The 27,994-nt window shown below is 43.3% G+C and overlaps 1 protein-coding gene across 5 annotated transcripts; it reads right to left on the reverse strand.

Moving 5' to 3' along the window:
• On the reverse strand, positions 1 to 27,990 carry Mmaa (metabolism of cobalamin associated A). 5 transcript variants are annotated; one of them, XM_057754021.1, is made up of 7 exons: positions 27,937 to 27,990; positions 12,660 to 13,149; positions 10,345 to 10,467; positions 5,901 to 6,071; positions 3,027 to 3,112; positions 1,165 to 1,314; positions 1 to 304 (listed from the first exon to the last, which is right to left on the reverse strand). In XM_057754021.1, the coding sequence occupies exons 2-7, from the start codon at positions 13,099 to 13,101 to the stop codon at positions 17 to 19; spliced, it is 1,260 nt and encodes a 419-aa protein (XP_057610004.1). In that variant the 5' UTR covers positions 13,102 to 13,149; positions 27,937 to 27,990; the 3' UTR covers positions 1 to 16. The 5 variants fall into 5 exon arrangements, with proteins under 5 accessions (XP_057610004.1, XP_057610005.1, XP_057610003.1 ...); XM_057754022.1 differs by lacking the exon at positions 27,937 to 27,990 and adding an exon at positions 16,421 to 16,512 and having other exon boundaries at positions 3,027 to 3,046; XM_057754020.1 differs by lacking the exon at positions 27,937 to 27,990 and adding an exon at positions 16,421 to 16,504.
• Positions 27,991 to 27,994: the final 4 nt, after the last annotated feature.

Consider the following 27,994-nt stretch of genomic DNA (forward strand, 5'->3'; position numbering starts at 1 on the left):
GTATAGGGTAAGTTTATTATGGTTTGCTTTTAAAAGCTTTCAATAATAAGTCTGCTGCTAGTCCTGGGGAGAGGGCCCCGCTGAGAACCTTTCTCTCCATTAGAGGAATCTGTTCCCGGATGCCCGGGTGGGTCTTGAAATGTTCTAAGATGTTTTCCTGAATGAGATTCCACATCCAGACTTTCTGCTGCTTCTGTCTCTTGGTGGTGAGCTCCCCGCTGGCCAGCATTACCTGCTGAAATTCTCTCATTGCATCCCACATCTCACTGATGCCCTCTCCACTTCTGGCAGAAATGCGGATTACCTATTGGGAAGGCAGGAGCAGAACTGTTAGTTCATGGGAAGTCTGACAGCTGTCAATGAATCTTTACAGTTTACGGAAACACGCTAGCATACACTGCGGCACGTGCCTCAGATTAATAAACAGCACAGCAGAAATAAGATGTCGATTTAAGGCCCAATTCTTTAGCCCAGAAATGTATTTTAACTAGAATGGCTCAGACAGATAGATGGTCAGGGGAATCCCAGAGGACCTGTGAGCATCACAGGGTGAGCAGAGATAACGGTAGGAAGGGCTTCCCGAGGTCTGAGTGCCAGACATGAAGGCAAGCCGAGGAAGAGCCCCATTCTCACATCAGTCAGTGCAAGGTGGAGTACCCAGCACCTCTATGGACAAGATGGCACCGCCCCAGAGGTGCCCAGAGAAGCCAGCTGTAAGTTTATTAGGGTTTAATAATAGTACGGTTTACCCTTTACTAACAGGACGCGACTGCTCTGCTTCCTACAGTATTGCTCTTCATTTTCTCAATGTATGGACAATAATGGGAATGGAAGCATCATATCACAAGTCTTTGCTCTGCTACCCAAATTGTAGCACAGCTAATCTAACCATGGAGTGTTCTATAATCTTAAGGGCAGTTATCACTTCCAACGGTTTACATCGAGTAATGAGCAGTCTCGTCTATTACCTCACTCTACCTTTTGACATCCTGTGGTTGAAAGATTACATTTAAGATCAGCTATAAACTCTGGCTCTGTCATAGTTTTCAAAGTGCAGTCTTTACATTCCAGCAAAGACTGATTATATGTCAGGTCTGAGACCTATATCCTCTGTCCTAACGTGCACAGTCCACTCAATGAGAAACGGAGAGGAACACAGCAAACCTTTGGCCTCCAGACTCCTGAGCGCCTGCGGAGCAACTTCAATGCACTCACATACTCTGCTTGGATTCTGCGGGCTGGCACAACCAAGTCTCCATCAGACTTAGTTATAACTACCAGATCTGCCATCTCAATTATACCCCTTTTGATGCCCTAAAGAAAACAGAAGAACCACATTAATCAGAAACCTTCAGTTACTCTCAACTAGAATGAAAAAGGACAACCAGTACATGCCATGATCTCAAAGTCACACACTCTACTGTCCTTTCTGTATCGTCGTAAGATCCATGTGCCAGGCTAACAATTATCTGACAAAACTACCTAAATGCAGCAGCTCCTGGAATTACTGAAGTCATCTGTAATGTCCCTTCCAAACTTAGAGACCAACTTGGTGAAATATATACAGACTTCGAGTAAAGAGACGATCGAGACCAAACTTGATGGAGTGGCAGGATGTAGCTCACGTCATCTCACTGAGACAAAGTTAGCCCCCCAGCTCACTGCAGGAAGTAAGGGTGAGAACCTACAGTAAATTATAAGCTAACCATGCAGCCCAAGGATAAGGAAGGGAAATTATTTGACTAGTATCCTACACAATAAATAAGGCAAGTTGAGAGAGTAAACAAGGGTGACCATGACACGTGGCCACTGCCTAGACAGGTGAGAGGAGCATGACTGTCCCCAGTTGAGCCAGCAGACACACCAGAGTGTCGGACCTCTCACTAGTTTGGCTCATGATGAATCTCAGTAAGTAGTGCCTCAGGCTCTACCCGTTCCCAATGCAAGCCCCACAGAAGACCAGTCAACAGCAAGGGGCTCCCTGTTGGAACCACTCCACCCACTTCGGAGGTTTCACTTTTTCCTTGATAAAATCAGCTTTTACTTGTTTATCTTTCTTTAGATTCTTACTCTTCGTCAACATGAGACAGTTAACCCCACAGTCACCGGGTTGGGGTCATTCTGGTGACTGATGATCACCTAACACCTTAGTCCCCTGCTTAAGCCCACCAGAAAAAACCTTCCACATGACCATGGGTGAGTCTGCCTCCTCCCACCACACAAAGTCCCACCCCTTGCACACAGAGACCTATGTGTAGGTGTATCCCAGTGCCTCCCACCACACACACACACCAGAGAGAGAGAGAGAGAGAGAGAGAGAGAGAGAGAGAGAGAAGAGAAGAGAAGAGAAGAAGAGAGGAAGAGAGAGAGAGAGAGAGAGAGAGAGAGAGAGAGAGAGAGAGAGAGAGAGAGAGAGAGAGAGAGACCCTTCTTCACTGGAACAGCCTTTGGCATAGAGCTATGATTATAGAACTCTCCTGAGTTTGAGAGTTATTCTAATGAATTATCGAACCTGGGAGAAAGTGGAGCCTCTAGCTTTGCTCAGTGGTACAGGTGACCTGGTACAGCTGATGTCTGAAGTGAGGGGACACTGTGGAAGACCATGTCTGAAATCCACACCAATTCTAGCTGGCTAGTGACGGACGACAAAGCAGAGTGCTGTACTGTTGGACAGCATGCAAGCTACACAATGATATCACATAAATTACTTTTGAGCCAAGAGGTCTACAAATAGCCGTGATGCTGTGGCCTCTTTGGACTGAAGCCCTCCATTTCCAAGTCACTTCCATGCTGTACAGGGAAAAGTTTAAGTTGTGTGAGTAGCTCAAACTCACACCGTTTAACATTAGTTGAGAAAAAAAACTACACACACACATACAGAGAATCTGCCTGTGGCTCATGTGCCTTAGCCAACAGGAACAATGTCTTTGCCTACATGACCTTCAATTTAATTCACAACAATGCTGTGCTTCGCATTTGCACTTTCAGAGATGTACCCAGGAGGGCTGGGGCACCAAAATCATTACCTGCAGTTCATCCCCTCCTGCTGGTGGCAGCAATAAAACAAACATATCAACCATATCAGCAACAGCAAACTCCGACTGCCCCACACCTGGAATTTCAAATCACAGCTTTATTTAAAATATTCAGCCATAACATTTCTGTCGTCAAATTTCCATTCTACTTCATTCAGTTCCTCATCTTCATGGCCATACATAAACCCTTTAAAGTCCTGTTGCTATAACTAAACACCCAAGAGTTGATAAAGAGAGAAGTTTCTTTGTTCAGAGTTATGTAGGCTGGCATAGAGTCGGCATCTACTCAGAGAGCATCACTTGGGAAGTCAGCAAGCATGCTGATGCAGGTGTCTCTGTCCCTTTTTGTGACGTCACAGATGCCATCACAGGGCTTCATGCTTGCTACCTTAACTACTTCCCAAAGGTCCCCTTCCAAATGCTATTACTATGAATTTGGGTTAATCTGCCAACACACCCTTTCTTTTCTCACTAGACCAGTGTTTTAGATGACAGCCTTATAGATGTTCTCAACCTGTGGGTCGCGATCAAATAGTGATCAAATAACCCTTTCACAAAGAGCCTCCTAAGACCATTTGGAAAACAAAGATATTTACATTCCAAAATTAGTTATAAAATTGCAACTAAATTATTTTAAGTTGGGGGGGTCACCACAATGAGTAACTGTACTCCAAGGTCGCAGCATTAGGAAGATTGAGAACCACTGACTTATAGACTTCCATTCTCTCCTACTCTTAAAGCTTTTTTTGGTTTCTCTTTCATCAGTAAGTGGCTTGAACACTGTGACTCTAATCTTAAACCATGTCTGCCAATATTTTCATCTCTTTTTGCCTTTTTGTCCTTATTCCTACTCTGCAAACCCCCAGTTCTCTCCTCTTTAAACATGCTTGGAGAGTCCTCTCAATTGCAGCCACATACCACTGAAGGGTCTCATAAAAGCCATGCCCCACTACAGGACTGGAGAGAGCTCAGTGGTTAAAAGCACTTGATATTTTCCAGAGGACCTGACTTGGTTCTTATCGCCATCTAATGGCTCACAACTCCAGTTCCAAAGAACACCCTCTTGTGGCCTCTGTGGGCACCAGGAACACATGTGGTGGCACAGACATACAAGCAGGCAAAACTGGTTACACACATTAAAAACAAAGTCATCTCCTAAATGTATTCAGTCAGTTTCCTTCTTTTGTGTTCACTGTGTCCTACACCACAGAGGAAACAAGGGAAGCACTTCCCAGCTCCTCCCTGGCAGTCTCAGCCAGGCCACCCACGCCGCAGTTCTGATGTGGGCAGCACTGCTGAAGAGGCCTCCATCCCAAACACTTTCCTGAACCCTCCCTCCTCCACGAAACCAAACCAGGAGCAAACATCCCACGGCTTCCTCAACCATCACCATATTTCCCGCATTCTCTTCACAGGCACATTTCTGAGCGACCTTAACTGATGCTCACTGTCCACGTTCTGACCCACACCCCGGCCTGAACACTGCAAACTCTCTCTGTGTATCTCTATCTAGTCATCTCCTTTCCTCCCCCAGAGCGGCAGTGTACCAGGTCACGGCCCATATCTCAAGGTCCCCTTTCAGGCAGGTAAAGGGGCTTCCAGATGAGATCTTTGAAGGTTGGTCAGCTGGTGGTTCCTCTTCATGTTCATCTTTCTGTTTCCTATTCCTTCTCCTTCTTCCATCTGGAACCTAGGTAGATCTGAATCCTAGCAAATCCATGTGGTGGCTAGTCTCCATTTTATCCCTATTTCCTCCATTTAACCTAAACCTAATTTATAACAGTACAAAACTACGAGCCATATTAATAACTGTTAGGTCTGTACTTACTTCCCAGTCTTCCTAAAACAGAATCACTTGGACACCTAGTAAGCATGTCCCAGTAATGTACTGATAATTCATGTTGTTCTGCCTTCCAATCATCCTTCTGCATGCTGTTCTCTACTGCTCCAATCCTCCTTCCTTCTTCACTCTTACATTCAACAATAAAGTCCTGCCAACTGACTGCCAATACTTTTGATTTGTCTCCTCTTCTCTAGCTCTGCTTACTTGAAGTAGAATCTGTATTTCCTTCCTTTGATTGGCACCATGATCCATTTCCCACGTCCATCCTAAACCATTTCTCATTCTGCTGTAGGGTTCCCTCCAAACACATATGGGACGTCCCTTGTTCAGGCTTCCCATTCTCTTTAGAGAAAACACTTTGGCAGGGCACACAAAGAAAACTTGGCCCTGGTCAATGTTTGAGCTCCTCTCTTTGCCCTCAGTATTTTAAGTGGCCTGAGCAAGCTACACTTCTCGGGATGAGCCATGCTTTCTCTGTGTCTGTCCAATGTCTTTTACCCCCACTATTAACACCCACTTTCCCTCCTCTAAGAAGTCTTCATTGATTCCTCCAAACACTGGTCTGGGTTGTATCAAACCAAAAGATCATTTCTCTACAAGAATGTGAAGGGTTGGAGCTTTCCTTTCAATGTCTTCACTGCATATAATTATGTGCTAAGGATGAAACAGCCTCAGAATCCTAAGTTCCCAGCTGAATACTGTGGATATCAAGTGTGCTTAAGTAGTACTATGATTTGCTTCCAAAGGCCGGCCGTTCTAGTACTTACTAGCTCCTGCACACAGAACATGCCAATTTACATATCAGCTATGTGGACGTGTGGGCCACTGTCACCTTTTATATGGAAGGCTCTTGTGGGTGAGGAGCACAGCCCATATACTCATATTGCCTGTGGGGCAATAGCTTGTATTTAATTCCACTTCATATATGTTGAATGAACTAAGTGAAATCAGTTGTTACACATCTTTAAATAGTATTCATTATAATGATACATCATTTTTATGAAATAGAATATCACACTCACCTACAGTTTCAATAAGAATGATGTCATATCCCCCTCCTTCACATAACAGAATAGCTTCATTTGTGGTCCTTGTCACGCCTCCTAAAGTTCCACTGGTAGGAGATGGCCTGATGTATGCATTCATATCTCTTGATAGCTCAATCATCCGGGTTTTATCACCTAAGAGGGATCCTAAAACACATAGCTACATTTTACAATCATGAAGGACTAATTACACCAATCAGCAAACTGCAAGGGGACCTGAGTTACAACAGTTCTTCCCAATGTTTCACCGTTACTGAGTTCTCCTCCCCTCACTGTCTATCCTCACAGTGGAGAAACTAGTAATCATTCCTGAAAACCAACATGGTCATTCCAAACTGACTAGAGGTTCACATATAAGCCCTCCAGCTCCCCAGGCACCAATCCTTCCTTACCTTCCCTGACCAATGCCAGCCTCCCAGGACCAAGCCACCCCTCTGGCTGAGTAGTGTGGTCTCTAAAGAGCCATCTCCACTTTGATGTGTCTGCCTCTTTGCTGCTGTCCTACAGGGGCATCTAGTATGTCCTCTTTCACTGATTTACAAATGGTCAAATCAGGGGCCTGGTTCTACTGTCCCTGGCCACTTTATTTTGGGGTGTTATTTTTATCTTCCTGAATCGTTTGTCTCCTCATAAATGGGACAATTAAGTCATGGTAAGGCTCAAATGAGATTAGGCAGGAATGGAAAATGTGTTTCAGAACCCGTTAACAAAAACAGACCCTGTCCATCTCACACTCACTGATGAATTGTTTCCTTCAAGTCTTTCTAGAACATTTTCATGATGTGCCCTTTGGTGTAAATCTCAATAGTACATAGCACCCTGGAAGACATATGAAAACTTCAGTGACCCTCTCTTTCTCTTATTACCAAGAGTAGCCTCCACTCCCCATCCTCTTACGTGCACAAATGACATTTTCTCAGCCTTATGCAAATACTGTGCAAACGCGTATGGACGCTACCTTAACCCCAGTCTACCCTTACCTGCAGCTGGACACTGAGTGGAAAGCACAGTGGAGAGAGAGAAAAGATCCCTACAACCCACCTTGGGGTCTCACAGCTACAGGAAATCTGCCATATCTAGAAGCATTCACTTGTCACAAATGGGGGCAGGGTACTACTGGCACCACCTGGATAAAGGATGGGATTTTGCTAAGCAAACCTCAATTTATGGCTCAGCCACCACTTACAATGAACCACCACCAACAACAAACAATTGCCACCAATGTCACCAGTGCCAAGGTAGCAAAAATGTGCTGCAGGTATGACATAAGTTCCTTGCCTGCGAACCTCATCCTAAAGCTGCTGGACACTGAATGTTAAACGAAATGGTTATAGTAGGTACTCAATACCCAGAGAAGGGATTGATTATATTTTTGAACCGAGATATTTGAGCAAACATCAATACTTGAAAATTCTGAAAGAATTAAGACCCTGGAACCACTATTACCTCTTTCTACTTTTTTATTAAAAATATATTTATTTTTATCATTTTTAACTATGTGTATGCACATCTATGTGTGTGTATGTGTGCATGAGTGTAGGTGCCCTTGGAGGCTGGAGGTACCGGCCTCACATCCCCCAGAACTAGTCACATGTGGTTGGGAGCTACCAAGGTGGGTGCTAGGAACTGAACTCAGGTCCTCTGCAAGAGCAGTCAGTGCTCTTAACCACTGAGCCATCTCTCCAGCCTACAAATTTCTTTTTGCCATATAATTATATATTTATATTTACAAGATAGTAAAGACTGAGAAGCTCCTTAACGGTATGCCCCTTCCCTTCACTGCTCCACGTCAGGGCCTTCTCACAGGTACTGACTCTACAGCACATGCTTCCCATATACCTCAACTACCTTATTTACTCCAGATAAACTTTTCCCTAAAGTACTTTTCTGCCTGAAATCATCCATGTGGAAGCATACAATCTATCATATTACCCTATAGACCCCACCACACTGAACGCAGCATTATGAAGTTACTCTTCCATAGAGTTGTTCCTGCCAGTGAACCTTCCAAACTGTTTGCTGTAGACCCCGGGGGTAATCTCAAGGCCATCACAGGAAGGTTTATAAGTCTAAGCACAAGGGCAGACAAAGGGACTAATGCTGCTTAAACTCTAATTTAGTGCTATTTCCAATTATATTTATATAGACCAGGAATTCATATTTATAATATTCTATTTACCTGTATGTATTTTTTTTGAATAGCACACAGTTTTAAAACCCTAAGAACAGGACCCTTCACTTTCAGTTTGAGAAAGGTTAAGAGCCACATTTAGTCAGTAGAGTACTTGTCTTGCATGAGGAAATGAGTCTGACTCTTAGAACTCTGTAAAAAAAATCAGGCCTGGTGGCACATGCTTGTTATCCCAGCACCGAGAAGCAGACACGGTAGATTACCGGAGCTTACTGACCAGTCAACAGAGTCTACTTGGAAGGCTCCAAGAGAGCGAGACATTCCGTCTAAGGAAACAAGATGGGCAACACCCGAGGCTGTCCTCCCACACAAACCTGCACACACATATACATAGAAAATGAAGGTTAGCAGCCGCATAGCTATGTGCTTTAATCACAGGATATAACATCAGTTCTGCTATTAATTACTACTTTAAGGTATTGTTCTCTTTCTGGAACAAATACTCTAGACCATGAAGGTAAGAGAGGAAATGGCCTTCTTAGCTGAATGATGTTAGGATTATTATTATTTTTTTTTAAGATTTATTTATTTATTATGTATACAACATTCCTTCCATGTATGCTTACACGCCAGAAGAGGGCACCAGATCTCATTATAGATGGCTATGAGCCACCATGTGGTTGCTGGGAATTGAACTCAGGACCTCTGGAAGAACAGTCAGTGCTCTTAACCTCTGAGCCATCTCTCCAGCCCATGTTAGGATTATTTATGAAAGTCCTTCACTAGCACAGTTCGTATATTTTCACTGTGCAAAGTTCTTAAACAGTAAATAAACTAGACAACAGATTGACATGGATTTATTCAATCATGGAACTTGAGAACCAAATCCTTTGAATGCTCTGAGTCACATTTCTCAATAAAAAAAATAGTAAGAATTGTTATCAACTTCTCTAACCTAAGGTCTTTCAAAAATTACTTCCTGTAGAATACTACAGCATACAAACCAAGCACTTTCACTGAGCACCTAGGATTTATCCCTCAGAGCACACACTACAGTGTGACCGCCTGTGCTGCCTGTCTCCCTCCTAAGACATAAACACCCTGAAGCATGGTCCCTGAAGTGCTGGTGTCTCACCTACAGAAGGTACACCCATACCCAGTAAGTGAATAACTGTCATCTGAGCAGCTTAACCGACAACGAGAGAAAGGGGAAAATGTTTCCTGAGTATTTATAGGAAAGACTTTATATGTTTTCTTTAAATGGTCCTTAGGGAGCTAAGTTTATATTCATTTTACCTCTGATGAGCTGCAAATTAAATGCTGAGTGATTGCATGACCTCACATCAGCAAGTAACTGCTGAGCACGGTGCAGCGCAGTGTGCCCTGCAGAGTGCAGGAGCACATTACATGGTCCTTCAAGCGCCTTCTGTTTCACTGGACACTAACAGACAGGTGACAAGCTATAAACAATTGTATGCCCCACCTCCCGGGCTCAATCTTTACTGAAGAGATGCTATACCACCTTGAAGATAAAACTGAGAAGTTAGGCCCACTGGAGAAAGAGACTACGAGAAGGGGCTGGCCCTAGGCATGATCAAAGGGCTGAGATGTGTGTCCCTCTAACCCTACTTGAGTATCCACTGAAATACCCACAAGCTGACTTCCTGTGTAGAATTCAGTACTACCTAACCAACTCCCAGAGTTTCTCCACGTGTTATAGCTGAGATGGGAAAGACATCCTGGCAGTCGGGAGCCAAGAAATACCACAAAGTCACACCGCACAACAAACCTCACACATGAGCTTTATGAGGAGAGAAAAACCCAGGAGGGTGGCTGTCTCTGCTCCAGCAAGAAACAGCAGAGAATTGAGCAGAAGACAGGATTTATATAGGGTTTCAAGGGCAGGGGAGTTTTCCAGGGTGGCCTGGGACTGGAGGGATTATGGCCTGATCTTGAGGTAAAATCAAGGATTGGTGGGATTTTATTTTTCTGTAGGGCAAGGCCTGGCCACTGGGACCTAGCCACTGAAGTTCCTGAGGCTGGGGAGGGGTCAGGCCTGGCTACTACCAGAGCAGTCTAGGGGTGGAGCCTAGCAGTCAGAGGTCTCCAGAGGTGGGGCCTTTTTTCTTTTTTACAGAGAAAGCCATCCCTCCTGAGTTGGCATGAATAGTCAACACCACCTCACTCTGCAGAACAGGAATGGTTCCTCTCATAAGGTCAAACTCAGCTGGCAATTAGAGGTCCCCTAACTGCCAATTCCCACTAACCTGTAATATCAGCCATACTCACCACCACTGGTGCAGGAAGATGGGTCCACGGCTAGCACAGACAGTCTGTGCCCTCTCTCGGTCAGCATCTTCCCAAAATATTCTATGAAGGTTGATTTTCCTGCACCAGGGGGCCCAGATAACCCTAGAGTGAGATAATGAAATCAGCACCATGACTAGTTTTGATGAATAAAGCATTAGTTTACCTTCTGCTTCCTCTAATTTATGAAAATCATCATTGACATATTTCGACACACCTTAAAGCAGTCAGTGGAAAATCCATCTCTTTACCTAATTCCCAAATAGCAGTGAGACATAGAGGCACAATTCTAAGATCCATGTTTATAAAGTTCACTTTTACAAACCTTGCCCTTTTCCTGTACCGCAGGTCTTCTGAGACACGCTGCACTGCTTCTCTTTCAATGTGCAGAACTTGTGTACCTGCCCTCCTCTCCTCACAGTGGGCAACTGTCCCACCCGCCCACTGGAAAAACAATCCATTACTCCAGAAACTGCTAGGAACTGAGAAAGTAATTTTCTCTACAAACATTTTTCCTTTGTCTTACTCATAACTTCAAGAAAAAAAATCCAGTAAAAGAAAATCTTAAAAAAGAAAAAATCCTGATGTTCAGAAAGGCAGGAAAGCCCCTACATGGAGAGCCATGGCAGGTAAGGGTCAAACCTTGAGCTGTCCGTGGGGGCTCACCCCAGTGCTGCTTGTGACCAGCTCTATGGTATGTACGACGCTGCCTCAGCACCCTCCTCAGGACAGCACCCTCCTCAGGACAGTAGCTGCTGCAACAGTCTGGGCCTTTGCAGACGGTTTAAGGGTTAAATGAGATAATGTTTAATATGGGATCACATATATTGCATGGCCTGCAGAACATTAGACATGGCATCCAATAATCTTCAAGAGTGCATACAGTGTATGGCAGGCTTAGGTCCTTACTATAGCTCATGGTATATTTCCATCTTAAGCACCTTAACAGGTGCTGAATAAATTCGTGCTGCTTTTATTGATGATGATAAAATGACTGAAGACTTGAGTTTATCAGGACTAAGAACAGGGTAGACTACCCAGAAGGCCCAGAGAAGGTGTGTGTGACTTGTTAAGCAAACACTGGGACTTTTCTCTCTTCAAGGGCTCTCTAAGGCCTACCATAAGTCATGCTGGGTTTTCTTCTTGGGGGTGTGCTAGTCTGTCTACAATCCAGTATCTATCCAGACCCAGTGTAGTTCCTCAAAATGAGAGTCCCTCCTTGAGGGTAGGGGAAGGAATGTGAAATGTAGGGATAGGTACAAAGGTTGGTTAGAGACCTATGTGTGAAAGCGGCTTTGAGGCATTCATCTCCCCTCCTGGAACAAGAGGACGTTTGACTCCTATGTTACCAATACACAAGGATGTGAGGTCTAGGATGACGTCAGTGTTTCTCTAATCTACTACCACACAAAGTCCCTGCACTATCATCACATCTCAGGCTGTCTTTAGAGAATGAGCTGCCTCAGAGTACCCGCTTCACTGCCACGGATGCCCTCCATCCACCCAAACTGCCTGGCTTAATTCCTGCTACTCAAAATATACCTAAATTATCCAGAAATATAACAGCTTAATCACAGTCTAGGACAAAGCCAAATAATCCAAAAAGCTCAAATGAACATTTAAATACAGATGGTAACCACAGCATGGAGATGGCAGGGGTTAGAGCCACCCCTAGAAGCTCTATGAAAGCATCTGGGTGAAGGGAGGGGCTAGAGTCATAGGACATGCCTGGAATCCCAGCAGTCAAGAACTTGAGACAGGAGGACAGTTAAAGTCAGCCTGCAGGACATAGCAAGACAGAAGAAAAGAAGAAAAGAGAAGGAGGAGGAGAAGAAGGAGGAGGAGGAGCAGGAGGAGGAGGAGGAGCAGGAGCAGGAGGAGGAGCAGGAGCAGGAGGAGGAGGAGGAAGAGGAGAGACTTATGTATAGGAAGAAAACAAAACACCAAATAAACAGAATTTCAAAATGTGACTAGGCTAACCTGGGTCGGGCAGGAAAAGAGAACTCAGTCTGGACCAGCTGTCTGAGGACTGCCAGGAGCAGCACCGTGCTACAACCCATTGTGTATACTTCTGCTCTGGAATCCACTGCCAGAGTCTTACTTACAACAGAATGCTTACTGAGGACACAGGCTTGTTTCAAATGGCCATGGGAATTCTACCAATATGAAGATTACTACTTGTAAAAAACGCCATTTAATTTCATTCAAATGTTCAAGGAAAGAAGTCTTCATCCGACCTTGCACTACGTGGATGAATTCAAAAAGCCATTCGCTGACAACAGAAAAAGAAAACCGACCTACTCGAAACGTGAGGGGCTTTCCCTGGTTGAGCCGCTCCTGCTCTCGGCGGTGGGTGAGGACTCTCTGAAGAAGCGCCTGAGCCAGCTCCTTCTTCCTCGCATGAGTCGATTCCACAAGAGTTATGGCCTCCGCTAAACAAGCTCTTTGCCCTCCAACTAAACCCGTATAAAGTTTATCCACAAATTTTTGTTCTTTATCAGAAAGTCCTTCTGTGTGGTCCTTCAAGGTTGCCTGGGCACATAACGCTCTCCTCGGGCCACCAGACAGCAGCGTCCACTTGGTACAATGGTGTCCTGAGGGCTTCAGCAGCACAGCACTTGAGGCTCCGGATGCAGGATGCCTACCTGAGTGAAGGATGCAGTGGAGACGTGGGGAAGGCACCCTAAGGCTGTTTAGTAAATGCTGGTAAGGATGCAGTAGCAGCGTGGGGGTGCTCATTATGCTTGTAATTGGATACTTTCTGACTCAGTGTGATTTATGAACTCCCTAGAAGGAAGAAAAAGATATTTTTGAGCCCAACAGACAATTAAAACACGGAAGTAGTAAAACTGAGACTGTTTCTCCTCATTCTAAGATATGAACGATCAGGATTCTTTTTTTTTTTTTTCTTTTTTTTTTTTTGGTTTTTCGAGACAGGGTTTCTCTGTGGTTTTGGTTCCTGTCCTGGAACTAGCTCTTGTAGACCAGGCTGGTCTCGAACTCACAGAGATCCACCTGCCTCTGCCTCCCAAGTGCTGGGTGTCAGTTGACTACATCTGGAATCAGCTAAAATCCAGGCTACTGGGAGTACCTGTGAGAGATTTTCTTAATCAGTTTATTTGAAGCAGGAAGACCCACCCTAAATTTGGGCCATACTTCCTGGTGGCAGCCCACATAGACATGGAAAAAGAAAACTGCTTTTTGCCTGCTTGCCCTCACTCTCAGTACCCTGCTGCTGAGCTATACTTCCTCCAGTATTAGAGCCAACTTCTTCAGGGTTTACACAGACTGAAGAGCAGTTCTCCAGGAATTCTGTAGGACTGCAGCTCCAGACTAGGACAGTGAGACATCCAGGCTGGAGAACTGAGAAGGGCAGAAAGCGCACTTCTCCACTGCAGGGTACTGGCTGGAGTTCTGACTTTCCTTGATGATGGACTCTAACCTGTGAGCCAAATAAACCTTTTCCTCCTCAAGTTGCTTTTGGTCATGGTATTTCATCACTGTAGCAGAAGCCTAACTAGGAAATTAAAATTTAGGAGAGGCCTCCTTCCTTCGTCATAGTTAGAATAAGCCAGAATAATTCAGAATAACCCAAGACATGAAACTACTTTATTGTATTTACATTAAAATTAGTCTGTAAACAAACCAACACAAGGCCTCTGTAAATATACTACATATAAGCCTAGCACCCTGTGATTCATTCCCAGGACCCACAATAGAAAGAACTGACTTCCAAAAGTCCCTACCTCTAAGTATGTGCTATGGCATGAACACAAGTGTGTGTGCACACACCATCATCATCATCATCATCATCATCATCATCATAAATGTAAAAAAATTACAAAATCTCACTAGACTAGATATTCTGCCATTTTTTTCCCTTGTATTCATCTTAATGATTTCTTCAGGTCAACATACCCGACTCTGAGGCGTGCACAAAAGATTCGTTCAAATGATTCCCTCTGCTTCTGGCCTCCTATTCATTCTCTACATAAGGAATGTGATTAGGAGTGCAGCACTTGAGGCACAAGTTTAGATGCACGTACATACTCAAAGAGACTCCTGAATAATCAGGTATAAGCGCACAATCAACAACAATAAGCCTTAATGTGAAGTAAACCGCGTAGGCCGTGTAGTGACCAGACCAGTGCATCTCAAAGATGGTCAGAAGCACCTGGTGCCTCCTCAGAATGCCTCTTCCAGCCTCACACTAGCCTCTGAAGGTTGTGCATGCTAAGGCCTGAACCAGCACAGAACCAGGCAAAGAACATTTCCAGCTTTATTGAAACGCTCAACACAACTACCCACTACATTAAAGAAAGCTGACGAGTGTGTTGAGTCAGAATGGGGTAAGTTATGAGCCAGGGCCACTCACTTTTGCAGTCCTGACTTTGGGCAAGTCACAACCATTCTGTACTTCAGTTTCCTCTGGAGTAAAACTAGGTAAGAGCAGGGTAGTCATAAGGATTAAATGACTCAATTCCTGTGGGAAGCCTGAGGTATTCAGCATCAGCCTTTGCTGTCATTATATCAACTGTAAACACTGTAACACTAGGTCACACACCACCTTCCGGGGTAAGCTAGAATTTGTAGATAGCCATAACCTGCCCAATTTGGAGTTTATGGTTGTTTGCAAATGTTGGTTTCCCTATACCTTGTGGCACATTTAGTTACTTTATTGCTCCAAGGTACTCTCTCTAAACGGTACTTCAAGGCCCATAAACATGAAATTTATTTCAGTTAATAATAAACACTCTACTAGGCACAAAGAAGAAATGGGTTAAGGTTTTTAATTGGCAGAATTAGAGCTGCTCTGATTTTCCAAGGCAACAACATTGTTCTCTACTTTGAGGAAGGTTGTGATAGCTATTCTTGGTTGTCAACTTGACTACATCTGGAATTAACTAAAATCCAAAGGACTGAGCACACCTGGGAGGGATTTTTTTCTTAAATTGTTTGAAGTGGGAAGACCAATTTCTAATCCAGATCTTTGAAGTGAGAAGATAAACATCTAATCCAGATCTTTTGAAGTGGGAAGACCCACCTCTAATCTGAGCCACAAACTCTGCTGGAAGCCTGTATAAAAGATATGGAAGACGGAAGCTCTCTCTCTTTGCTAGCTTGTTCACCTCCCTAGCAAGTCCATTCCTTCACTGGCATTACAGCCTACTTCTTCAGGATTCCAGTGAACCCTGAAGACTAGCTGAGACATCTAGATTCTCGGACCTTCTGTTCATAGGCAATCATTGTTGAACCAGCTGGGCTAGTTCGTAAGCCATTCTAATATATCACACACACACATATATATACACACATATATATATGCGTGTATACGTATGCGTGTATGTATATATGGTATAATCTATATATTTATAGTTTATATTTATATATTTAATATATATCTATACATTATTCTATCAAGTTCTATTACTCTACAGAATCATGACAAATACAAAGGTATTATAACTTCTCTTTAAATAAAATTAGTCTTATTCTAAAAGGACAATTTATTTTTGAGATTACAATTATATCATTTTCCCCTTCCTCCCTTTCCTCACACCAAACCCTCCCATATTCCACTCCTTGCCTTTTCAAATCCATGGCACATATGTGTGCCTAAACACACACACACACACACACACACACACACACACAATCCTACACATAACCTGCTTAGTCTATGTATGTTTTCAGGGCTGGCCATTTGGTACTGATAATCTATTGGTGGGCTCTTCCCTGGGGAAGCCTATTTCACCCACTCTCAGCATTCCTTAGTAGCCTGTAGTTCTCTGTATGAGCTAAGGCCTTGCCTTGTGGACTTTCCCCTGTCCACTTCAGCATGTCTACTGTTGTTGTCCTTGTTCAGCTTGTGTTTAGGCAGTCAAGCTGGTGAGACTTCAGGTGTGTAACTTCTGACTCTTCTAGGAGACACAGTCTTACAGCAAAATACCCTGATAAAAGGACAATTTCTTTCTTTCTTTCTTTCTTTCTAAATTGTTTTTTTTTTTTTCCAGACAGGGTTTCTCTGTGTAACAACCCTAAAGGTACTGGGACTTACTCTGTAGACCAGGCTGGCCTCGAACTCACAGAGATCCACCTGAATCTGCCTCCTGAGTGCAAGGATTAAAGGTGTGCGCCACCACGGCCTGGCATGATAAATATTAAACCTGTAAAAAGTATTAAATATCCATCACTACCCTTCACACACTTAAAAGAACAAAATCTGTAGGAGCTAGAAAGATGACTCAGTGATTAAGAACACATACTGCTCATACAAAGGACTCAAGGGTTAATTCCTAACACCCCTATCAGGTAGCTCATCCTAGGGGATCTGACACCCTCTTCTAGCCTCCATGGGCACCTGCACTCACTTGCACATATCCGTACAACGTGCAATTAAAAAATAATTATTTTGGGTCTGCAGAGATGGCTCAGTGGTTAGGAGCACTGTCTACTCTTCCAGAGGATCCAGGTTCAATCCCCAGCACCCACATGGCAGCTCACAACTGTCTGTAACTCCAGTTCCAGGGGACCCAACTCCCTCACACAGAAATACATTCAGGCAAAATACCAATGCACATAAAATAAAAATTTTACAAAAAGAAAAACAGCTTAAAAATTAAATAATTTTTTTTGGGCTGGAGCGATGGCTCAGCAATTAAGAGAACTGGCTGCTTTTCCTGAGGATTTGGGTTTAATTCCCAGCACCGACATGGCAGCTTACAAGCGTCTGCAACTCCTGTTTTAGGGATTTAACATACTCTTCTGGTCTTTGAGAGCACTGCAACCAAGTGATTGACAAAATTTCTGTCCTGCCTAGTCCCACAGCCATTCAGTTCCAAATAAACACACAGAGGCTTATGTTAATTATAAACGGTTTGGCTTATTGCTCAGGCTTATTACTAACTAGAGCTTACACTTAAATTAATCATTAATTCTTATTCATGTTTAGCCATGTGGCTTGGTACTTTTTCCTCAGTAAAGCATTCTTATCTTGTTTACTCTACATCTGACTTGCAACTGCATCTCTGCCTTTCCTCTTCTCAGAATTCTCCTAATCTAGTCAACCTGCCTATACTTCCTGCCAATCAGCACTTTATTAAACCAATACTAGCAACAAGTCTTTACAGTGTACAAGAGCATTATCCCACAGCAGCACACAGCACAGACATACAGGCTAGTAATATACCCACACTAATAAAATATTTTTTAATAAATAATCTTTTTTAAAAAATTAAAAGGAATCTATCTTGGGAGGCCTTTATCAGCATACCTTTAAGCACAGTTCTTATGAGCACTGCTATCAGCCCCACTAGACTGGGAATTCATGGGCAAGAACTGCGTTTTTATTCAGCCATTCTTTTTCTGAGCACCGAGTGCTCCCCAAGCCCAGGAGAGGTGATCAGAATACTGAAGCAAGATGGTCACAGAAATGGTGTTAGCTGTTCCAGCCTTAACCTGACCTGGTCCCCCAGTTTAAGGAAGTTGTAGAACCTTAAAGAGGCAGGACCTGGCTGACACAAGTGATTCCCTGTGGGGTAACCTTTGACAGTTCTATTTGCGTCTGTCCCAAGCTCTTGGCTTTCTGTATGCCTGGGTGACATGAGGAGCCCAGCCATCTGTTCTAGCTACCATGTCTTCCTCACCATAATGGCCTGACATCCCGAGACCAAGAGTCAAAGTAGGGCTTTCCTCCTTCACATCACTTCCTTCAGCTACTTTCAGTCAGTGGTGAGAACAGTAGCCGATACACCGCTACCAGCTTTAACCGTCTATGTAGTTCCTCACAGCAGTCCTAAAAAAATTACTATAATAAAATTAATTGCTTAAGTTCAATAAAAAGATTACTTTTCCAAGTAGGGTCACATTTCCAGGTTTAGAAATTAGGATGTGGACATACCCTATGGAGGTTTCTATTCAACCTACTGTTCCTTCATAGGAAAGATGCTTCATTATCTTCAATGATGTTGCCCTAGCACTTCAAGAGCTTGCAGAATAAGCCACATCACATCCAAAGAAAACAAAACAAACAACCTGATCCAAAAAGTGAATAATCAATATTACAGGAGCTGTCTCTGAGGAGTTCAAGTCTTCAAGTAGTCAATGCCACAACTATGTCTAAAAGAATGAAAAAGCTAAAGGATGAGGCAGGTTTTCCAGGCTGAAGCCTTAAATGTGTAAATTCAGAGTAGGTACTAGGTCTAGTCCTTGCTATATTGGAGAAGATGGGAAAGTCAATGAAAGCAAAAGGCCTGGGTATACAGAACTAGTAATGGGATACGAGGTTTGAACCAGAACAAAAACTGAAGCCCAAGAACTACCTTTTGTCTGTTGTCATGGAAAAATAAAAGAGGTTTTTACAGAGGCAACACAATCAACCTTATCATTATTATTAGTGGTGGTGGAAGTGGCGGTGGTGGTAGTGGTATATACATCTTGAAGCAGTGTGAGAGTTCAAGAGTGATGAGACTCTAACAGAGCCCAGCGTGAGAAACCTGAGCAAGGCTCCCTAGCAAGGAAACAAAGGGAAGAGGAGGACACAGACCTGGGTGGGGCATTAAGGGATAGAAAACAGAAGCCAGACTAGAGAGTTTCCTGTCCCTGTTAGAATCCTCAAAGCTGACACATCTGGCATGCTGTAATTACTTAAAAACAAAACTACCACAAAGATCCTGCTGATGTGGGATTCCCCTCTGTATGCTGTAAATATGTTTTATTACCGTTGGCTAATAAAGAAGCAGGAAGCACAGAATAGAGCAAGGCGGGAATTCCAAGCAGGGATAGAAGAGAAAAGAAGACAGACTTAGGGAGATGCCATGTAGCCACCTAAGGAGACAGATGCCCTGGAAGATGTCTGTACTCATAGGCCGAGGACTAAAATCCAGGATTTGGGCTCTTTGACACTTTTTTCTTTATGAAGTATGATAGTACAAAAGAGATGAAAAAAGGAAACAGATATTCATAACTGCCTACCTTTGAAACTGAGTAAGATGAATTTTAGTTCCAATGAAGAGAGGCTGGAGAACAGAGAAAAGCACCCTCATGCCACGGAACATTCATACTATCAAATCGAGTCCTACCATTCTATAAAAGATGTTGCCACATTCAGTCTAAACACAAATTAGAACTATTTAAAATATATCCCTTTTTATTAACAGGCCTTACCATGTCTACTTCTTGTTACCAAACAAGCCCCGAGAAACCCCAAGCCAAGCAGATCATAGTTTTCAGTCAGTTGAGTATCTACTATATGCCATGCACTAATCTTAGCACTGGGATTACGTCCACAAGAAAAGGTTGCTGCTTATGTTCTCAGGGGGAAGTCCATGTATGGTCTGTTTGTCAGTCAGTCACTATGGCTAGATCTGAATAAGCCAGGGAAAGTTCAGGAGAGACAGTCAAAGACAAGTTAAACACAAGGCTTTACAGACAGATGAATAACTGACTTTGAGTGAGGCATGACGCCAGCATGAAGAACTCATTGCACAATTTTTAAAAGGATCTCTGGCCATTTCATGTAAAATTCCAAAGTAGGTAGTGGGGCATGAGATACAAGAACAGAGATCAGAAAACAAGTCAGGAAATTATTATAATTGTACTGATGGGAGATGAAGGCTTGGACCAAGTGAAGACGAGGCTGAGTCAAATTCCAAGATGCAGGATAGGAAATGGAGCCTGGTCTACAAGAGCTAGTTCCAGGACAGGCTCCAAAACCACAGAGAAACCCTGTCTCGGAAAACCAAAAAAAAAAAAAAAAAAAAAAAAAAGACCTAGGTAAAAGGTCTTCCTGAGCCACAGAAAGCTGAAGACTAGGAGAGGAGGTCTGAGGTCTAACCAGGAGTTGAGAGGAGAGATATATCCACAAAAATAAACTTAAATTTTATTATTTTTGTGTGTTGGGGACACACGCTTGTGTGTATAGGTATAGTCAGGCATTGCCACATGTGTATGGAGCCTAGGGATGCTGTCAGATATTTTCCTTAATTGCTCTCCATCTTGTATATTGAGGTGGAGTCTCTCACTTGAACTGTTCACTGACTTGGCTAGTCTTGTTAGTTAGCTTGCTTTGGGGCTTCTGTCTGCCTGCTGAGTGCTGAGATTACAGGCATTTAGCGGAGGCTGAGGACCTAACCAGTCCTCACACGTGCATGATAAGTGCTTTATCCATTAAGCCATCTCTCCAGTCCCACATTAAATTTTTTTCCCCTAAGACAGGGTTTCTCTGTGTCACTCTGGCTGTCTTTGGAATTCCCTTTGCAGACCAGGCTGGCCTCAAATTCATAGAGATCCACCTGCCTCTGCTTCCCTCGTGCTGGGATTAAAAGTGTGCAGTACCACTGCCCGGCCCTAGATTTAATGTTTAAGAAAACCCATTTGGATATCAACTGAGCAGAGAGTTGCCTTTCAGTCTCAGGTTCAGTAGAGAAATCAGAGTTGAGGCACAGTTTGGGTACCACCAATGTTTAGATGTTGTTAAAATCCATCTGATATAAACTTATTTTAAAAGAGATTAGAGAGAAAGGAGGTAGATAGCATTTTTAAAAATAAAACTTCGGCCGGGCATTGGTGGAGCATGCATTTAATCCCAGCACTCGGATCTCTGTGAGTTCGAGGCCAGCCTGGTCTACAAGAGCTAGTTCCAGGACAGAAACCAAAAGCTACGGAGAAAACCTGTCTCGAAAATCCAAAAAAATAATAAATAAATAAAAAATAAAAAAAATAAAACTTCATATACATTATGATTATAATGGTGCGTCTATGTTGTCTGGCAGACTATATTTTTATGAGTTTTAAAAAGAAGCATGTTATTATAGTGTATAGTAATGGCATCTCTAACAGTGTCTCTGTCTCTAATTTTGTCAAGTCTGCGAATATATTATTTTACTTTACAAAGGAAACTGAAATATGCTAATAGCGTTCAGGATGCTAGTCGGCTAAGTTAAAGGTAAAAAGGATTAGTCTACTTAATCCAAGTTGACTCAGTGGAAGCACCAAGGCCCTTTAAGATGAGGAAGGAGGCAGGAAAAAAGAACAGCCTGATGGCATGAGGATTCAATCTACACTTGCTGGCTTTGAGGCTGGAGAAAAAGGACCGACCAAAAAACGCTGACTGGAAAAATCAAAGAGGCAGACTTCACTGAGACGAGGATGGAATAAATATCAATGGCACCTTAATCTCAGCCTACTTTGACCCATGCCAGGATGACCAACCGAACTCTAAGACAACGAATCTGTTGGGCCTGCAAGAGTTCAGCAGGTAAAGGTGTTTGCCATGCAAGCCTGATCACCTGAGTTTGAGCCTCAGAACTGAAGTAAAGGTAGATGGAGAGAACCAACTTCACTAAGTTGATCTCTGACCTCCACGTGCTGAACTAGGCATGTGCACCCTCCCTCACAAATTAATAATTAAGAAAATAAATCTGTATTGTCTTAAAGCACTAAGTGTGTGATGATTGTCACAGTAACAACACCAACAGAAAACTAATACAGTTGCTATAGCAACCACAAAATCTTTTTTAAAGATTAGAATTTAGATTTCTAAATGAGAAATGTCTAATAACCACTCATGATTTAATTATCTTTGCCATAACCTGTGACCTCTCCATTCCTCATTTAGGTCTCTTCCTAACCCAGGAATCAACTTGATGAGCCTTTTACTATTTATTGTAACCTTCAGTGTTACATTAAATATATGTGCATGTCAACTTCCAAATTAGACATGAAATTAGCATATCTTCTAAAAAAGAAACTAAAAGAATGACATGCAAGGTGGAAAGGGCAGTTAGTGTTTTAGCTATGCTTCTCCACACAGACTTTCGTCAGAATCACACAGAGTAGAAGTGCGACCGCTCTGAGACATGCTGTCCATAGGCCGCTACTATGTCTATTCTGCCATAAAAATTGTTTGACTGACAAATGTCTCGAGTTGAAATAGTACCCCGAGACACATTCCCCCACCCTTCCCAGACAGTCAGTCATGCTAGTCACAGTTCCACGACCTTTAGTTCACATCTGTGATAGTTGTTGCCTTGTTTTGAAATCTATTAACCAAGTCTCATGACTCATGGCAGCTGAATATCCTCCCACAGAAAGGAGAGTATCCAATCTACTCCTCAGGCTGGGCAAGAGTCTAACCAACAATAAAACTGCGTGATCAGAGAACCCATACAAAACACACTTTGCTCTTCTAAGTGCCCTGCTTTCATTCAAGACAGCCTTGGCATCTAATCAAATCTCTAAAGAAGAAATTAAATTGGAAGGAACCAAACCCACTACATATTTCGATCAAATGGAAATACGTCCATTTATAATAGCACAAGCACATTCTCTAAAAAAGATTAATAAAAACTGTCTAATAGAAAAGTATAGCTTCCTTTAACATAAAAAAGTAGTTTCCTGAAACAATTTTAACATAATGTTTTATTAACTGAGTATTTCATGCATGCAATGTCTTCCAACAATTTCATGGCATTCTCAGAAAGCCCACCTAACTATCCGATAAGCTTATGGTTTGTTCTGCAGACTGTTCTTTGAGGTCCACACAGATCTTAAAAGTCTTTTAAGTGAAACACAAAAACTAAGAAGAGAATGGTATCATTTTTACACACCACCAATAAACTAAAAAAGATTATCCAGATTCTATTGACACTTACTGGACTATTTCCAAGGGTCCCTTTCTTTGCACCCCGCCTCTATGTGGAACAAACCCCAACACCTCTGCTTCACTTCAGGGTAGTACATCTGAGGTTCTGTGTGTCCTTCCCTAACTAATCCATGAAATAATCCTACACCAAAGGAGATCCTGTCACACAGGTGAGGAGGCAGCACCATGAGGTGGGTAGACCAAGGCCTCCCAATAAGTGCTGGGATTTCATAACACAGATCTGGATGATAGGCTCTCAAGAGAAGTAAAATAGCCTTTACATCTGGATGTAGAATGGTTACATCTGGCTGTTTATTGGTTTTTTTAAAAATCAATTTTGTCAAAATTAGAAAGGCAGCATGACTTCCCAATAATGTGTTAGGTACAAAACAAACTAAATTTTAAACATTTTAAAACATTCTTTTGTTTCACAGAAAAGTCACACCCAGTAAACCCATAATTTATATAACCTATTATTTAATTAAACTGATTTTAAAAGGTCCAATTTCCTTATTGGACATTTCTTAAAAGCAAATATAACTTGGCCTCATCAACACGTGTCTGTCTCTAATATACATGTCACAGGCATACTGAGAAATAAGCTTGTAACTTTGTTGACGTTCTAGCAGACTCTAGCAGACTCTGTCCACTATGCTGGCAAAATGATGTAAGCAGAGAGGGGCTTCCCACTTGTTCATGTAACTAAACAGTTTGACCTGCTTTCTAAAGAACAAAGGTCAAAGAATGTGACAATAATCATATCAAACTGTTCAATTAATTGTCATGATTTCTGACAGTAAGGCTTTACTCTGCAATTTGTAGGTTAAGCACTACCAAAACACAGAATTCTGTACCATTTACCACATTTGGCCACTTATTTCGAAGTACTGTCATACCTAGTAAGCCAGGATGCCAGTGTTTTAATATATACTGAAAAATACTAAGTAGGCACAAATATTGAAATAGGTTAAATCATCACTTCCTTCTATGGCTTGGATCTAAAAAAATACTAAAAATCTATGTCTGAGAGGCTTGGTTCTAAGCTCTTGGTGCTTTTAGGGGCACCAGAGCCTTGAGAAAGTGGGGCCTTAGGGAAGCTGTGCTGTGGGGGTAACTTCAAAGGGATAGTGAATCCCAGCCCTTTCTCTTCCATTCCTGGCTCCACCAGGCACTCAGCTCTTCTGCCACAGGTTTCCACACAATACACTGTGCCAGTACAGGGCCAACAGGGACGAAACTGAACCACAGTAAACAACTGAGCACACCTGCCCTCAGAGAGGTTCACATGGATAGTAACAATGAGTTCACATCTACTTGTCTCAAAAATAAGATTTATTATTTCTTCTCCATCGTCCATCTCTCTAATACAATAAGGAATGTATGTCATAAGAAGGAATATATTTAAAACACACATGCTCACTCACACATACATGCACAGAACACAAATGTTGCCCAGTAATACTTAGCCCTTTGACATGTGATACACTCTAGTACTGTGTCCTCTGAACACACGTAAGAGGTGAAGCTGCAGAGCGCAGTCTGCTACAGCCACCTCTCTCACCGTGATCTATTCACCCTCCACAACACTGCCATGCAGCTCATCTTCACATTACTCTCCCTACAACATCCAAAGGCTCCCCTTGCCTTACCTGAAGAAACAGAAACAAATTGGCTTTTTTCTATCAAGATGCCATTCATACAATAAATACTTATGGTGACGCTATGGGGCACTGTGCTGGATCTTGGCACGCGCTGACATATGGTCAGGCATGACTCCTGACGCCAGTTTACAGTCATTACATAAACATCTTTATACTCCTTTGGGAACTCTTTTATCATTCTCTCAACTTCCTCCGTTCGTCTCCTCAACTTTTACTCCCCTGCTATAACCATTCTGATCTGCACAAAACCCCCAGAGAAGGCTACACTCTGTTATACAGAGTGGCTGTCATCCACATTCTTTCTCTTCTTCAAAATCTCACAAAATTCTTTCAGCTTCCAAGAATCAGATTGTGTCTCTACAGAGCTCCAACAGATTGATTTCTTGACACTTTTAGTTTGCCCCTCCTGCCTCTCGCCACCGCACACCAACCACATTCCTGACAGCTCTCATCACAATGCACTGTGGTCACTTTTAAGATGGCGGTTGTCTTAGGGTCTCTAGTGCTATGAAGAGACACCATGACCACAGCAACTCTGATAAAGGAAAACATTTAACTGGGGCTGGCTTATAGTTTAGAGGTTTAGCCCAATATCATCATGGTGGGAACCATGGTGGTTTGCAGGCAGACACGGTGCTGGAGAAGGAGCTGAGAGTTCTATGTCTTGATCCACAGGCAGCAGCAGGAGACTGTGTGCCACACTTGGAATAGCTTGAGCTCTGAGACCTCAAAGCCCACTCCCACAGTGACACATTTCCTCCAACAAGATCATACCTACGCTAACAAAACCACACCTCCTATAGTGCCACTCCCTATAGGCCAAGCATTCAGTGAGCCTCCGAGGACCATTCCTATTCAAACAGCCGCTACAGTCTTCTGTAGACCATGGTTTTCTTTGTACCCACAGCTTACTGTTCACAGAATCAAAGAACACACGCAATGATTTTGCATGAGTCCATGACTCTATTAAACTGACTGTTACCTTATATTCTGAAAATAGAATGCTTGTGTTTTAAGCCTGGTTTGCTTTTTATTTTTCCTTTTCATTAGGAGTTTTCTCAGCAGCAGGGTCTGACAAGACATTTGCCTTGGAACTGATCAAGTGAATACTCTTAATTTCACTAACTACCAAGGCAAGAAAAGGCATTACAAACTCAATACGTCAGTGTCTATTATGTGGCACGATACACACAGGCCATGCAGTTACCCAACAAGTGCCTTGAATTGGGAGCTAAGCTGTCAGATGCCATGAATCATCATCTCTACCCCTTGGCAAAGCTTCAACTCTCTTTCAATGATTTTAGGGCGTTTCTGCAGAGTGGATCAACTCTCTTAACTAAGCAACTATTAAGCAAGATTTAAGCAGGTCACTGATATGCGAAAGTAACACAGAATTCACCGAACGCATGGAGGGTCTCTCTGAAGTTCTCATACACTTCACCTTTTCCTGTTTCCAGAAAGACTGACAGGTCCAAATTTTCTACTCCGAGGTCAGTTTGTGGTGGGAGTCTCTCACCTTTAAATGTCTTCATTCATTCTGCTGCAGCCCTGGTTCAAATCTGCAGTGTGAAGAGCTCGGAGACTAGCTCTAATCACTGAGCACTCTCTTACAGTCTTGGGTTCCTCCAGTGCAAATGTAAATAAGCCAACATGCAAGAGGAACAGCAAGTATGGGAGGCTGTATCCACAGGTCTGCCTCAGAAGCTGGCACCAGGTGCTTGCTGACCAACCCTAAGAATGGCTCTGCTCCTGTCTCCTCCCACCCCCTGGACTGCACAGAAAGACAATGTGGGCGCTTTACTCTCTTTATATCTGTCCTCAGACTGCAATTCCCCAAGCCAGGCCAGGAGTACCTGATGAGAAGGGAAATTCTCAGGCCCCAGCTCCAGACTTTGTGAACCAGAAACTGTGTTCTGACGTCTGCTGCTGGCAACAACTGTGTCTGACAATCTCCTTTCAAACCTCCTCCAAGGAGACTCTGCTTTCCAAACGCGCCACCTGCTTTCCCAACACCCAGATTTGACCCGCAGGTCGAGTCTTTCCTCTTCCACGACATTTCTCCTCCTCTGCTTAAACTGCTGTTTTCTTAAATCCTCTTCTGATGATCCCGGCTTTGGGGGATTTTTTTTCCATTCTCTAATTCCAACTATTCTACACACTAACTTAGGTGACAACCTACACATATCACTAGTAAGTTGTACCTGACACAGAGGGAACGTGTTAACCCAGTTGAATGCCAATTACATTAAAATCAAGGGGGAAATCACATAAAAATACAGATATTGGTTCTGTGTTGAGAAAACCAGATCTCTGTAAACGACCCACGCCAAGGAAGTTTTTAAAGCAATGTTTACACCTTTCTTACATACAGGAAGATCAAGTGTTTGTTTTTACTACTGACACCAATCACCTGGGGCATTTTTCAATAATTTCCTAGCTCTTTCCATTCCAAATAGATTCTTGTGACACCTTCAAAATGTCTAAGTACCGATTTACGCTACTCATGCTTATGTAACTTCTTGTTCATATTTTCTCCTCATAGGAAACAAACCCTTTTAAAAAAAACCATTCTCTTAAACATATTATTTCCCAGAATATAATTTTTACTTTGTTAAAGAACATTCTGCACTTTACAGATGACCCCCAAATGTTTCGTTTCTCCTGGAAATTGATTTTCTACCAGCCTAGACACCTTTATTGTCTCTTTGTTCTCTAAAATATATGAATGGGCCCTAACTCTTAAGAAGGGCAGCAGGCTGTAAGAAATTCTATTCACGTTATTATGGCCTAGGCTGGATTTCACGTTTCAAATACGAAACACGTATGTGCAGTTGACGGGTCCTCTGAGGAAGAGCGTTACAGGCGCTGTCCATACACTGCTTCGTGACTCGTACTCTGAACCCTACTTCATATCCTGGTGTGAATCTCCACAAAATAAGTGTTCACGCCACTCCCCAGTGTCTGCTACTCCCTTCCCCAGGCGGGGCTGGTGGACACGGAGCAGCCGCCGGCCCCGTCTCCCTCCGTGCGGCCCGAGCCGAGTGCAGAAACCCGCGCGGAAGCGGCCGCTGCGACGCCTTTCTTATGTAAGGAAAAAGGGCGCCGTCCCTCGAGTCCTTCCTCCGCACACACCCCGCCCTGATTCAGCCACATCCTCCTCGGCTGCCCCCCGCGAGCCTCCAGGGGGCGCCCCCGACAGCGGGGCTGACCCGGGCTCAGGACGCACCGGCCCCACTCCCGGCCTCAGCGCGCACGGGGTCCCACACTCACCCTCCCGAGGCCGCACCGCGCCGCACCGCACCGCCCCTTCCGCCTCCTGCTCCCTTTC

The sequence above is a fragment of the Chionomys nivalis genome, chromosome 21 (genome assembly GCF_950005125.1).
Source record: "Chionomys nivalis chromosome 21, mChiNiv1.1, whole genome shotgun sequence".
Lineage (NCBI taxonomy): Eukaryota > Metazoa > Chordata > Mammalia > Rodentia > Cricetidae > Chionomys > Chionomys nivalis.